General features: G+C 47.6%; 1 protein-coding gene across 2 annotated transcripts in view; it reads right to left on the reverse strand.

The window, feature by feature from the left end:
- The window catches only part of MED12 (mediator complex subunit 12), a 37,064-nt gene that overhangs the window by 2,196 nt on the left and 19,791 nt on the right, over positions 1 to 15,077 (reverse strand). The window contains exons 24-43 of one of the 2 annotated variants that reach the window (XM_082062263.1): positions 14,528 to 14,629; positions 13,694 to 13,807; positions 13,270 to 13,433; positions 10,163 to 10,342; positions 9,915 to 9,986; positions 9,471 to 9,631; positions 9,218 to 9,379; positions 9,021 to 9,132; positions 8,683 to 8,772; positions 8,151 to 8,260; positions 7,532 to 7,667; positions 7,098 to 7,259; positions 6,191 to 6,568; positions 5,720 to 5,864; positions 5,313 to 5,518; positions 4,762 to 4,842; positions 4,303 to 4,520; positions 3,396 to 3,558; positions 500 to 685; positions 253 to 334 (exon numbers count right to left, since the gene is read on the reverse strand). In XM_082062263.1, the coding sequence (XP_081918389.1) occupies positions 253 to 334; positions 500 to 685; positions 3,396 to 3,558; positions 4,303 to 4,520; positions 4,762 to 4,842; positions 5,313 to 5,518; positions 5,720 to 5,864; positions 6,191 to 6,568; positions 7,098 to 7,259; positions 7,532 to 7,667; positions 8,151 to 8,260; positions 8,683 to 8,772; positions 9,021 to 9,132; positions 9,218 to 9,379; positions 9,471 to 9,631; positions 9,915 to 9,986; positions 10,163 to 10,342; positions 13,270 to 13,433; positions 13,694 to 13,807; positions 14,528 to 14,629 (3,024 nt within the window). Of the gene's footprint in view, positions 1 to 252; positions 335 to 499; positions 689 to 3,395; positions 3,559 to 4,302; positions 4,521 to 4,761; positions 4,843 to 5,312; positions 5,519 to 5,719; positions 5,865 to 6,190; positions 6,569 to 7,097; positions 7,260 to 7,531; positions 7,668 to 8,150; positions 8,261 to 8,682; positions 8,773 to 9,020; positions 9,133 to 9,217; positions 9,380 to 9,470; positions 9,632 to 9,914; positions 9,987 to 10,162; positions 10,343 to 13,269; positions 13,434 to 13,693; positions 13,808 to 14,527; positions 14,630 to 15,077 lie in introns of both variants that reach the window. The other variant, XM_082062262.1, reaches the window with a different exon arrangement.

A 15,077-nucleotide genomic window follows, 5' to 3' on the forward strand; every position in this document is an offset into this window, starting at 1 on the left:
AAAAGCTCAGCTCCCTCCTCCCTCTGCAGGCAGCAGAAGGAAGGCCTGGAAGGTTGCTCGCAAGCTGGCAAACACTGCCTGCCCTGCTGCTGTGCCCCCTTGGGCCAGAAGCTCCAAATCCTGATGCCACCTCCCTGCCAGCATCATTTATGGCCTCAGTCTGGCTTGGCCTTGCTTCTCTACACCAGGGTACCTGCAATAGAAAACAGGGGTGAGGAGACTAGGGACAGGATCAAGAACACTAAGGCTTACTGGAAAGCTGCTGTTGAAGCTGTCGAACCAGAGCAGCTGTTTGCTGCTGCTGCTGTGTCTGCTGAAGGCCCTGGCGCTGGAACTGCAAAGAGAGAAACGTTATTATAGCCACACCACCTGGCTGGCAAACTCGGCATTCGCACAAGCCCTGGGAAGCACAGGGGAGGGAGAAGGAGGAGATGCAGGTGGAACACCGTTCAGTTTGTGCTGGATTATCACATCCCTCTGCCTCCAAGAGAACACTCACAATGGGCTGCTGGGGGGGAAGAGCCTGCATCCCCAGCCCCGGTGGCTGGCCCTGCGCCTGTGGCTGAGGCACTGTGGAGACCTGTGGCTGCTGCTGGGGCTGTGGCTGCGGCGGCTGCGGCGGCTGCGGCTGCTGCTGCTGTTGTTGCTGCTGCTGCTGCTGTTGCTGCTGTTGCTGCTGCTGTTGCTGCTGTGAAAAGAGAAGGGAGCATCTGTGAACTGTCTGGGCAATGCACACAGCAACAGGGCACAGGAAGGGCTGAAGGAGGAATGACGTTCCATGCAATAACACACTCTACTACATCATTTTCCTTACAGGTATCAGAGTCACCCGAATTTCACCAGGACCCTTCCCCAGGCTGAGAAATGGCACGAAATACAGTGACAGTAAGAAAGTTTGTCTGCAAGATGAGGTATCAACAGATGGCAGGAGGAGAACTAGAAGTCTACTGGTCAGCTGGGGAATGACTGGGAGCAAACAAGATACAAGGATAGAAAACAACTAAGAGCTACCTGAAGAATTTGTCTGGTTCATCTCTTGCCTCCTCATTAAGATCAGCAATACAAACTTCACTATTTGCCTGACCAGTTCTCAAAATGTTTCCACAGGTAGCAACAGAGCTCCTAAAACCTCCATACATCATCCACTCCAGGTCAGAGTCACTCGACTATTGGAGTTTTCCCTAATCTCTACCCTGAATCTCATACATTATAATTTAAGGTCATTTCTTGTCCTACAGCCAAGGGACAAGAACAGATATGGTTTTTTGGCTTTTTTTGAAGGCAAAAAATTTGGAGACTTATCTCACCTCTTGTCTCTGCCTTTCTATCTCAACACCCAGCTATTTCAGCCTTTCCTTCTCAGTCACATTCCCCAGCTCTTTGACTGTCTTGCTGCCATTCTCTGCCACTCATGCCAGCTGGTGTTGCACTTCAGTAAAAGGATGCGGATAAAAGTGGGTGCAGTGCTCCAACCTAGATATTGACAGAACTAGTCATGTTGAAAATATTCAGCGTGTTGAATCTGGAGTCAGAATATACCCACAAATATAATGTTTTTTTCATTTCTCCTAATTTTCAGACATTTCTCCCACGTGCAATGTCGTTTTGAACTCTCTAGATAAACAGAAAAATTTCTAGCAGAAACAGAAAACTACTAACGGTGTTAGAAAACAAACAACATGGTGATGTTAGCTAGAGTTCTGATCACTGACTCAAAAGGGTAAGGTTCAAACCTTGAACAAACTCAGAAAACAGACAAAAGTACAATCAGGAGAAGGGTCAGAATCTTATGAGAGTAGGTTAGATAAACCTGACCTGTGGAAGCTGCAAGTGGTCCCTAAGAATACGTTGGGTTGACCAGAGAGAAAGAGCCAGTAAACAACAGGACACAGTGGACAACAGTAATTGGATAAAGACCCAGTCACAAACACGCTGAGGCTGAGATCAAGGACTCAACCCAAAGGGAATGAGTTTCTAGAACAGCCTCCAAACTTCCATCTCAAACCAGTTTGGCCACTTAGGTTCTTGAAATTGACAGTATGACCTGGGTACACAAGAAAGCAGAAGACTGACTAAAGGAGCCAGGATACCCCTCTCAATTTCATGTTCTACCTTCTTCGACAGCTGACTACCAACCCACACAAGACAAACCAAAAGGTCAACCCTCGTTTCCACAAGCCACTGCAACCCAACAGTCAACTGAAGCACCAGGAGTCTGTTCTGCATCAGGAACGCCTCTGCCAATGCAGCAGGAGTGACAGTAACAGGGGAGATTTGGGGCACTCCACTTTTTTTTAAAGCAACCAAGCAAGGTCAGCTAAAAGCTGAAGGTACATAGGAAGTTATTGAGGTAGGAGAAGCGCTAGCAATTTGTCTAAGGCATGTTCTTTTTCTGAGTGATGGAGAATGCTAAAAGAAACCAAGTGAATAGTCAGGGGTTGCTTCTCATCAAAAGGACTAAAAGCTGCTGACCATGCTACAGGCAGTCTCTTGTCCACGGCAAGACAGCAATTCTCAAATATTGCTGACTGCAGCTCTTTGCAGGAACCGCTGTCTCGCTCAGGTCCCTCAGAACACAAAGCCCCAGCACTCAGTGCCACAAAGTCTTCTCATATTCTACAGGTTTGCTAGGCCTTGTCATAAAGTATGCAATTCACCAATATATCCAAACTACTTCTGTTTTTCTGTGTCAATGTCTGTAACTCCAACAATGTATCAATATTTGTAAATCATCTAAATATTTAATATTCATAAGACCATAATATAAATCCATATAATACTCATGTTTGTTGACACACACCTGTTAACTTCTTCAGACTTAGAGAGTTGGGTCTATCAGCTTACTTTGGATCAGTTTTTCACAATCCGCTATGAAATGCGGAGTACATGAACTGATTCACACCAGATTTCCTGCCACTGGAAACTGCGACTGACACTTACTTTGATCTTCTGAAAATGCAGATATGTCCCTAAAAATGATCTTGTAAGGAACAAGTCTACCTGCTCTCCTGTGGGCAGGGGGATTTTCATTTTGTTTCTAGTTTCTGCAGCACTTTTAAGACAGCCGACTTTCTGCACAATTGTCTGGGCTCAGCTGGAGCAGGAAGAGGTGGGCTGCAGGCCACAAGAAGACTAAACAGACCTTTACTGATCCCAGCTTCCCTTTACCTCCTCCTGGGTGACTGGCAAAAGGCGGAACAGCAGCAGGTGCCTCCATCAGGAGTGGCCAGCTCTGAGGAAAAGAGCTGCCCAGCAAATTATTGCAGACAGCCCCCAACAGAGTTGACAACCTGCCTGGCAAAGAGGGGCAGAGCAGAGTGGTGCTGATACAGAGGTAAGCAGCACTGGGCAAACCTCCTCCAGCTCCAGCAGTTGTCTTGTCAGCAACCACTCACCCTCAGCATCTGCTGCTGCTGTTGCTGCTGCTGCCTCAGGTACTGCTGCTGCTGCTGGTCAGGCAGTATCTGGCTGGGTCGAATTCCTGAGGGGACTCCTTGGGGACCCAAATGGTTCATCCCACTCATCATGGGGGCTTGCTGTATTGACTGGTGTGGAAACCTGCAAGAGAAAAAGACAAGCTCGTGGAGTAAAAGACTCAAGGGCAGCCAGCTTCTTTAATCCAAGCACATTCAAGGCCAGGCTGGACGGGGCTCTGAGAAACCTGATCTGGTTGAAGATGTCCCTGCTCATTGCAGGACGGTTGGACTAGATGAGCTTTGAAGGTCCCTTCCAACCCTAACTATTCTATGATCCTATGAAACACAACTTCTGCCATCAACAAGACAGACAGCCTGACCAGCCCCTTGCAATCCATGCTGCTCCTCTGCAGAAAGGTGAAGGACACCAGTGCCTCTCAAGGGTTTCATCCAACCTGTTTTTTCTAGAAGCTCTAAGTAACAGTCCTCAGCCCGCTGTTCTGTATGGTTTCCCTGCTGGATTTATGACTGCTCACGAGCAGTGGAAATCCCAGATCTAGCCCTCAGATGGTGATTTGGTGGTTAGATTTAAAACCAAAACCATGACTTTCTAAGGCCATTTTTCTCATACTTTCCAATTCCTTCTTTCTCTGGCTGGTAACACTGTCTCCTGCCCACAATTAGCATCTCCAAATTTTGCCTCTCTCTTTCTTCCCAGGACTGAAAGCCGGATAAAGACATTCCCTTGAGGGTCTGAAGGACTTGGATGCTATATAACATAGCACAGAGAACAGGCTTTTCACAGATTGCTATTAGGGTTGTCTGAGTAGAGTGGGGAAGCCTCTGATGAAATACAGCTTATTAACACCCATAGGGTGGGAGGTACCTCTGTGTGTTGCCCAAGGTGTGCCCATAGCCGGGGGCCTGCTGGTGTACATAGCCGCTTGGTCTCTGCTGCATCTGTCTAACAGGATCCACCAGGGCAGGATTAGAGCTGGGGTGGGAATTCTGGTAGGGTTGGCCAGAGTAGGTAGGAGGTACCATTGTGCCTGACTGGGAGGGATGCTGCTGAAGGCCTATGTGGGAGACGTAAGGGGTATAACCCTGAAATGAAAGAAAAAACCTTTATCAGTCACGAAGTAAGCTACAAAAGAGAATCTGGAACACGGGTCATCAGCCTCCTGCAAATACTGTCACAAGGCTGCTCAGCTCTGGGATTCAGGTTCATGTTGCCCAGTAAATGAGTGAGAAGAGCCAAGATAACTCAGGATTTAGCAGCAGAAATGAAGATGCTGCCCGGTGCTGGAGCCAGATTCCAATCTTATCTGCAGTCACTGCCACTCACCTGGGAGGGCTGCAGTGTTCCATAGGATGGGGTGGGAGCCATCTGGCGCACGGGCTGCTGTCCCATTATGCCTTGGCCCTGCTGGAAAGCAACAGAGAAACACTTTTTTCAACATCTCCAAAGGACAGTATGCTGCTTCTCTCTTCCCAGCAGTTCCCACCAAACCAGACAAGTAGCTTCACTGCTAAACCTACAAGGCAGCTGCACAGCACGCAGATGATAACAACTTCTGCCTCACCCTGTCTTGGGACAAATAGGCCACTAACATCCCCAACATCCAAAGCCAGGATATGCCCCTCTCACTGCTCAACAGCCACAGATGCCCCAGTGCACCTCAGTGACAGCCCCCACCAACTGCTGGTGACATGGGCCCACAAAGCCGTTAGCAAACACAGTGCTGCACCAGAAGAACAGATACAAGAGACAGCATCTTTCCAGGACAGAAACACAGACAAGACTGGAGAGTTCTGGCTAGAAGGGACAGCCCCAGCAAACAGCTTGGGCTTATGTAGTGTGGGTCCAACAAGAGGAAGAGCACAGCTCTGACTTACCAGCTTTGCCTGAAGCTGCTGCCTCAGTATCTGTCCCTGGGAGACAGGAGGCTGCTGTCTGTACACTGTTGGCTTGTAGGATGGGTCGATGCCCATCATGCTCCCCATCCCAGGAGGCAGCACACCGCTGTAGGGAGGACGACTCTGAACAAGTTTCCCCAGTGGCATGCGTACAGGTCTGTAGGATGTATCCAGGCGAGGGCCACCTGCAAGAGGAAGAGAAACAGGCTGACTAGTCACATGCTACTGCTGAGCCTGGTAGCTCCAGAATGACTGTTGATAACTGATAACATATGACAGGCAAAAGGGGAAAGTGTAGGCACCTGAATAGGACCATCTCACAGAAGGGATCCTTACAAGAGGTTCCCAAAGAGGTGCCATATTCTCACTTCTCTTTGTGCACCTACCTGCTGGAAGAGGCTGGTTCTGGGCATAGAGACCCACTGGCGATTGCCCATATGCCAGCCTTGACATAGTGCCTCCCGGCTGGTGATGCAAGAGATCTGTAGGCATACTATATGAAACCCCTCGGCTAGGGCCCAACACAAAATCCTGCAAAGACAACAGGTAAGGAAGATCAATGTGCACTGGGAATTCATGAAAGTATGAAGACTACGATAGGGTTGCACAGTCCACAGCAGGAAGCCTGGGATGCTGAGGTGGGCAGCCTCCCTCCCTCCTATCAAGTATTAATAAAATGTTTGCCCTGCCCCAGGCTAGAGAACGCAGAATAGAGCTCCAGCACTCCCAGCTGAGAGGAAATACATCCCACCTTCACCATTACACCACTCCCAGGTTCCTCAGGAAGACTCAAGGGAGTGCTTTGTGACTAGGAGGGGCAGACATCGGAAGTCTATAGCTGTTGGGTAGCAAATTACCTCAGTTTTGTTGGAAGATTGGTTGCGTTTCTTGGTTTTGCTCTGTTTCTTCTTGCGTTCTTCAGTAGCGGTGGCAGGATTGGAGCTTGTTTTATCAGCCTTTGCTGGTTCTGCAGCTTTCTTCTCTGTCTCTAAAGCCACGGGTGTAGGAGGCTCTTCCTCTTCAGGGGGCAGTGGCAACGGCTCCAGGTAGTAACTGCGGGGCTTGGGTTTCAAGTGTGTGTGGTACAGAAGAAGCCTCTGCTGCTCCTCAAATCTAGACACCTTGCGATCCACCCGGACTGTCCCAAACCATCCCCAGGAGAGGGGGGCTGAGTGCTTTAAGCCCTCAAACAGATCCCAAGGGGAAATCTTCTGCTTTGTAGAGACCTGCAAACCCTTTAAAGCAAAAGAGATAACAACATCCAAGTCCCTGTTGTTTCCCCTGTGAGGATACAGACAACTTTGTACTTTCTTCAGGCTCATGTCCCAGTAGACAGTCTGAGCCCTTACTAGTGGTCGTTGCTTGTCCCTGTGGGAAAACTGTAACTTCTAAAGGTCTTCATCAACAACTGCCTGTCTCCTTCATCCCACCTCTGCCAGTCTTCTGCACACTGGCACTGCCTGGTAACTCACGAGACAGGGATTATGGGTTTCTCTTTATCCCTTATATAGCCATAAGTACAAAACAAACTTTATAAGTTCTCAGGCCATAAGAGCATATATTGTCAAGCATTAACACTCAGCTTTGCCATTTTTAGACATGGTTATGTGCCAGCTTGTCTGTGTGCAGCCAGCTTCTTCAAGCTCAGCAGGCAACAAGGCACTGCATACAGATGCCTCCCAAGCTGTGTAGACTCAAGGCATCAGAGGACAAGGTGACACCTGCACTCCACAGCTATGATGCAGACAAAAAAGCTTCACTTACCTCCTTCTTGAAGATGGAGTCAAATCCCGCTATTTTATTGCCTTTGGTGTCAATGAGGGATCCCTGAGGTTCACAGGTGATGACATCCCGGGTCTGCTTGGGAAGCGGCAGTAGCTGTCGCACCTTCTCTAGGCTGTCAGATTGCCGGTCCCCCAGCTCTTTCTGCACAAGTGGAATAGAGAAGACTTGAAGATTCCCTCAGGAAAAATAATCCAAAGGCCACCTGTGCCTCTTCTGGTGTCAACCTCCACCCCTGCATTAACTCTCACGTTTGCATCCTTCAGCCCTACAGAACCATTGGGGCCATCCTCACCACTTCACCTAAACAGCAACACCAGGACAAGTACCATTCGTGAGACACAGGTAAATCTGCATAGCTGGACAACCACGACACAGCACACACTCCTCCCCACACAGGGCCTGGTGTCCCTCACCCTGAGTTTCTTGACAAGATTCATGTATGCCCGCTTGTTCTCCTCCATGCTGCCCTGAGAAATGCTGGACATATCAGCAGCCAGGGTGCCGTTGATGAGAACACTCAGCATGTCCAACACGGTGGTGAAGAGCTCACTGTTGGTCAGAGCAGAAAGGTCAAAGTCACCTGAGAAGCAGATACAAAGCCTCTGCCACCATAGTAACAGCAAACACTATTAGATGGCTGAGAGTACTGCCTACAGTCACAAGTGCCAAGAGCTCTTCAGACTAACCTCCCACACTAATCCTTCTTTTGCTTATACACCACATGGTGTTCACATTTGAGTCAAGTGGAGTATCACGGATTAAGACTGGCCTCCTGTCTACCCATTCGGCTTCTCCAAGAAGCAGGTCCAGACTCAGCCCTCTCTTGCTTATCTCTCTGCACCTGGAAAGCAGGTTTGCACCAAATACTAGGACCCAGGTTGTAGGCTGCTATTCCTCCACAGTCTCTTTTGGCTGTCACAGTATTTCTGACAGGTCGTCTAGAGAGACAGCTAGCTCACATGAGAAAAGAGGCCATGCTAACAACTGCCTCCCTCGGGAAGTGTATGGATCAGAAGTCAGCCAGAACGTTACTTGTTTGACTGCATGTCCACAGTGCCACTGCTGATGATGTCCAGGAGAAGCACAGCCCATTCAGTCGTCTGCTGTGTACTGCGTTGAACTGTGTCAAACATTCCCCCCACCTGGCAGAGAAAAGTAATTTAGTCACAAGGACACCGCGAAGAAACACTGAAAGTGAGAAAGTAGACTAAACCAGAGCAACTCCTATGCTACAGCAACTCCTGCTGAGAGCTGAGGGAGACTGCAGTCAGCAGGATAAACCTCAGGTGCAAGCAGTAGTGGTGTGGACTGCAAAAGCACTGAAATGGGAAGGCACATCTCCAAAACAGAGACCAAGGCTGTGGATTTCATCTTGGCGAAACAGAGCAAGGGAGTTTTTCCATGCACCCCATCCCACTCAGAGCTCAGGACTAGAAGGAGCTCAAGCGCCTCTCCTAGCTCCTTGCCTCAGGACATATATAGCAGTGTGTGTGTTCCAAAAAAAGGAAAAAAGGCAGGTAACTCTTCACCCCATATGGTTAAGCTCTTTTCTGCAACTGCTCACCAAATTCAGTCGTAGTTTCAGGGCCTCATGCATCAGCTGCTTGGCTTTGCAGTCATCTTGGTACTGATCTTCCCGCCAATTTGTAACAATCTAAGAAATTTAGAAGATAAGACAGACCTCACAACCTGTATGCAGAAGTTTATAGAGGGCAGATTGTACTGCCCACTGTCCAGTGACTCAGAGATAGTCAACTCAAGCACCCTATACCAACCAGGATAAGATCTTCACCTTATTGAGCATAGAATCAGACAGACAACATCACTGAGGACATGCCCAATAGCCTGCTTGCTGGAGGAGCGAGGTCTTGAGCAAAGTGAAGGCAGAAGCAAGACACCTACCTGCTGGACTTGACTGTACAGAGAGGTGAGGAGGCCTTCCCGCTGCTCATCCTGTCCTTTCAAGCATGTTAATACCAGTGACAGAAATGGCTGCTGGCTCAGCAGAGACATGCTGCAGAGAGAACAGAAATGGAGCAACACTGCTGGGCTGGAGCATCAGCACAGCCACCATCACCTGCCCTTTTCCCAGGACTCACCTCTTCTGCTTCTGGCGGTCCCGTTCTTTGCGGGATGATGACCCCAGATGTTGTCCTTTCTCCAGTTCTTCTCCAGCAGCTTTCAGCACATGGCCCTGCACTGATGTTGGAAGCTTGGCAATCAGAGGGGCCACCAGCCACACTCCTGATCTCTCCAGGGAGCTGTGACAACACAGGAGAGAAGAGCAGTTTGCAAACCAACCTGTGATTCAGATTTGTCTACAGAGCAGCTGCATGCAAGCACTACACCTACCTGAGGATGGGTTTGGATTTGTTGCTGGCAGGTGTAGCACTTGCTGAGCTACTCATGTTGTTGACTCCGTTGCCAGCAGAGCTAGCAGAGCTGGTCTCTGCTGACTGCTGGAATACCTCAATGGTGGCCTTGGCTATATTTTCTAACAAAGAGTTCATCTCCTGGAGAAAAGGAAGAAAAGGTAAGTCATTCTCTGAGAGCACCCACTGACAGGCCTGCACAACTCAACACAACCCAGTTTGCCAATTTCCCCACAGCTGCGGCTCTTCAGGTCTCAGTCTCATTGCATCCTTCTCATGCTTGGCTTTCACAGACCCAACTCCCTCTTTGTTTACTTTCTCTCTGTTCCCACTTCTGCCAGGTCACCTTCCCACAACCGCACAAGCAACCACTTCCACACTGGCACCACATGTCCCCGTACAGTCCCTCTGAGCAGAAACTCACGTTATTTGCCGTTTGCTTAATCATGAGCTGCAGCTCCAGTGAGGACTGCCTCATGGTCCACTGGTCCAGATTCTGCAACACATGCACGCATATTTCATATGAGTCCTTATCTCAATTCAATCAACGTCAACCCACACCCACAGCTCCCATCATACCAGGGGCCTCAGAGGGCTGCATTCTGGACAACCCTACTTTAATGCTACATTAGGCAATTACTAGGACTCTCAGAGTCTGACAGGAGCCTGCACCTGTAAGATGCGTTTAATCCTCTGCCGTTGAGGATTTTCTCCTTCTTCATTGTCCAGCAGCCGATGTGGGTAACAAATCAGCTGCATCAGCCTCTGGGCCTGTGTGCTGCTCAGGACAGGGTCCTGCAAGTCATTGCTGTCTTCGCAGAGGGACTTCAGACACCGCTCACCTACCCACTCCTGCAAGACCAAGGCAGAGTCAGCACAGTCAAACTGATTGTCTGATTCTAAAACAGTGCCCCTGCTTTCAATCTCAGAGAGATGCAGGGAACACATCAAACTCATAAAAACCTTATTAGTACACAGTTATGCCTGATAATCATTTCTCTTCATGAACTGTACTATCCTGATTCAGCAGGCATCAGGCAATCACAACAGAGGAAACATCAACTTTGACAAGTCAGCAGTGGCAAAACACAGTAGCTGCTATTTCTTCTAATAAAATATTGGTACGATTTAACAGTTCACAGTCACTGCCATGACCAGCTTCCATCAACACTACAGTTTGGGCTCAAAAGATCAGAAGGGATTGCTTAAAATTATTTGGTCTGTTTCCTGCACAACAAAACCTTGGAGCTATCCTAAATTAAATAATTCAGGGCTGCAGCTAAGGCTAAACTAGATCATGTCTTAAGGAAAAGCACACCCCTTAATTCTCAAATAGCGATGAAAAAGACACTGCCATCCTTAGAAAAAAACAATGACTTTACTTCTCAAAGCCTTGAAGGTGAAACAACTGACTGGACACAAGCCACAAATTATGAGAAGAAGGTAGACAGAAAACTGTTATTGTCAGCCTCTCAATTTCAGTTGGTGGTCCCCAAATGTATGATAATAATGAAGGCAGCAGTTTCCAGAACAAACATGAGGTAGGCACTTCTTCACACAATTTACAGTTAAACTGCTGCATTCATTACAGCCAGAGTTTTTCATGTCGAAAACCAATTAGGCTAATTCATTAAATTAAAGTCTATAGAGGACTGCTATATAAGCACTTCTGCAGATGCAGAGCAAGCCTGGTCAGAGAATTCTTCCACTGAGAAGTGACAGCTAGAGGAGAAGAGATGAGGATCCAGTTTGTGAAGCGCAGGTGCTGGTGCTAAGCCTGGAGAGCTGGGAACAGCCCCTCTCAGCAGCAGACAGCTCTCTAAACATGAAGTGGAGCATAAAGATCAGAAAGGCTAAATCTCTGTCTTGAAACCACAGCCTAGATCTCCAGCTTCATCTCAGATGAAGTTTCTGCTTTGCCAATACATGTGATCTGGTGATTTCTCCAATGCCTATTGAATTTCTCCCCTTCAGTGGTGCTACAACCATAATCTCTTGAAACTTCCTCATAGAGCTAACATGCACATCTTTGGGAAGACCCTTTTTATCACCTGCTCAGCTTCCTACAAGAATTCAGACTTCATCTCTCATGAACTTTATTAGTATAATCGCAAAAATAAGTATGACATCAACTACCACCTTCAGGCTTGAGGGACTCCTAGCCTCTGTGTGCAACATTTCTTTACAAAACAGCCACTTCTGCAGGCTTTGTACAACTGAAACAGAACTCCTCATCTGCCACTTCACAGGAGAGCACTAAGGACACATTTTCCAAGCACTAAGGAAAACTCCACCATCCCAATCACTATATTCAGGTTAGCACCTTAGATTCAAACCTCCCTCTTGGTTCCCACTGTGGTTTATCACAGCTCTATGAAATTAAACTTTTCAAAGGCCAGTCACAATCAAATTTATTACTTTAAACAGACTAAAGGGCATAACAGCAATTATGTCTTAATCATTTGCACCTAAGAAACCTTTAACTTGATTCTATAATCTGCTTCTTTTCCCACACCCTCATGATGAAGTCTATCATAAAATACACACCTGAATATGAGATGCAACATTTTTTGAGTTTGAGAGATCACAACCTATAGTTTAAGGCATTCCACAGACATTTCAGAATTGATAGTGTGAGCTCTGCAGTGTCCATCACTTACAGTGGAGGTGCTAATATAAAATACATCATTTTACCAGCCCTTTAGAGCTGCAGGAACCCTGCAAGAGCTTTGGCACAATTTGGTGGTATTCACTGGTGTCTATTGGAATGCTCACTCCTACATAACCAGTGCTGCCAACAACTGGTATGAGTAGTGATACCTGACACTGCTACTCCCTCCTGTACAGACATACACTTTCTACCCACTGTGAGTCCTTCCTACATAGAGTAGGACCAGGAAGGGAATATCTGCTTCTGTCAATGCTGTAGTCAGGGTTCAGTAACACCAAGTATGTTGAATTTATGCTTGTAAATAGGTGGCTCCAATTCTTCTTTAGTAGGCTGGTAACGTTGCTATATAGCAAGCCAATTAATCAACAACAGCATCACAAAGCATGAGGACAAAACAGCACTAATGTGTTGTGTTTACACATTAGGAATACAGAATACAGGTTTCAAATTGTAACACTGCATCTTTCCTGCTAACAGAATAAATTTGCAACAAAGGCCAAGGACACCCTTCAACACCCATTTTCATACAGCAGTGGTAACAGCCACTCCACTCTGTGAATAAGCACCTTATTAGCCACATTTCAGTTCCTCAAATGTCAAATTTTCCACAAAGGAACAGAAATACTGACTCTGTAAGATTAGGCTACGCAAAAGATTTTTGTTGTTGCTCTTTTAATTAACAAAACGGGACTGCAAAGCCCAGGGTACATTAGCAGCTTAGCTGCAAGCAACACCTCAGCTGCATACTGAAAAGCACCATTTGTCACTTCAACAGGCTGTCTTTCTCATAGTTATCTTCCTTGCTCCCAGCACATATCTCAGCAAACCACTCCCAGAACTCCCCTCCTGAGACAGGAGCCCTGTGCTGTTGCCAAAGCAAAGGGGCTATGCAGTCCCTGCATACCGCAACACCTAATTCTTGTCAACTGTTTGCCTATATTTTGTTTATGGTGAGCAATCCTGAGCGCCATCACGTGGCAGAACCATGGCAGGTTCTTCACTGATCTTTCAAAGAAATACCTGCCAAACCCAACCTGCAGAAAGTCACATGGGATACATCTGTCTGTAGAAGGGACAGGGACAAACCTAAGAGAAAGGAGAGACTCACCTGTTGACATATACTCCTTAGTACATACTTGGCATAAATATCCAAGCTAGCTGTTTCTACAGTTACTACCCGACCGCCAGCCTTCCTGGTGCCCAGCTCATCATCCATAAGGTCATCGACACCTCCAGGGTGAGAAAAGCCAGAGCCTTTCAGTTCTGCATCTCCTACAAGCAAAGCATGGGTGTCACTTGATCATCAATGCTAAACCCAAAGCCTGACCCACAAAACATCCTGAGCTTTTGCAAAGTCTCTCTGTGATCAACAATCGCTCTGCAGCTAATAGATATGAAGGGCTTTAGACAAGCCACAGACCCACCAAAACAGAGCTCCTCTAGCCTTCTGTACAGCCAACACATGCACCACAGTGTCTTTTCCCACCCTCCTGAAAAACATTCTTACGGTTCGGGCTCACACAGGTACGCACCCAGGACAAACACAGCCTTCAGCACTGCAAAGACGGCTCCATCCACAATTCGATTCTGTGAAGCTGCCAGTAAGTGACGGTCACAGGAAGAGCGGATTCCCACCGTGGGTTTGTCTGCAAAGAGGGCAATAGGGAAGGGCAGCAGCCAGCAAGAAAGAAAGGCACAGGCTCCAGAGCTGCCTGAATTATGTGCCAGCCAGTACCATAGAATCCAGCTCAGAGAATCCTGAGGTTATTCCTTCTCCCAGCAGTAACATGGGATCAATTTAATTAAGTTTCAGTAAGCATAATGTCAGTCACACTGTGACAACTGAACCATGAAACACAAGTGGGGAGCAGTGCCTGCGTCATGAACTCCAAGCTCCAACAGTACCGTAACCTAGAGTACAGGCTGGGTTTAGAGATCTGAGCTATCAGGATACTGATGAGGAGCCAAGAACAGAGCTTCCTGGACTGTTTCCATCACCAGAAAAAAAGAGAGTGCTGTAGAATAGCAGCTTCTGGCACCAAGTTAAGAGGCTATGCACAGCTCTAGACATAAAAAAAAAGAAGTGATCATTACTCTAATGGCTTAGTGACTGCAAGTCCACCTCTGCTGGCTGGTTTCCTGCCTCCAAGGGCCTCTTCCCCAACATGCCTGCCTACCATGGAGTGACATAAATGGAAGGATATTGTTCTTTGTCTGCTGCAGAAAGCAATGTCTCAGGCTTCGCCTGCTTTATTCAAAGCAAGCAGGTCATGATCTCTAATCATAGGGTCTAGGATATCTTTTCTTGAGGTGCAAGAGCCTCAGTACTTTCACAATAAAGAAAGGCTCTACTTTCATTCACTTACTGCCATCTTGCTGGCATGGGTTCAGCTGGGGAGTCTTAAACAGATGGAGTAAAATCCGGCAGGTCAGACGTGCTCCTGGTTCCGAGTCCTGTTCACTGCAGGCTATGTAAAGAAAACAGTCAACTGAGATTTCTTAAGCACTGGGGCAGCTGACTTTCAATCCAAAAGCTATTCACAGTGCACTGCCCTGGAGCAGCCAGTTGAGAAGCTGCAGCAGCCTTATTGTATTTACAAATACGGAACATGTGCCACAATTAACATGCAAGCGAGTAAATCCATCAGTATTATCCCCAATGACATGCACAGCACTCTGCCTGCTCCATCTTCCCAGCTCCACCCTGTCAGTCTGGGTGCTGCAGTCCCCAGAGCACGAGGAAGGCTGGTGGCAGAGTCAAGGCAGAGTGACCCACGCACTGTAGGCCAAACTGGTCGGCTGGCTGCTCTAGCCAAAATGCTAAGCTGAACTGTATCAGCAGTGGGAGGTGTACTGCTGGAGTTCGGAGCTGTGTACAGTGGTCAGACAGGGTGGCCAATAACATCTCTTCATGCT

Source organism: Streptopelia decaocto, assembly GCF_964273445.1.
Source record: "Streptopelia decaocto genome assembly, chromosome: 10".
Taxonomy (NCBI): Eukaryota; Metazoa; Chordata; class Aves; order Columbiformes; family Columbidae; genus Streptopelia; species Streptopelia decaocto.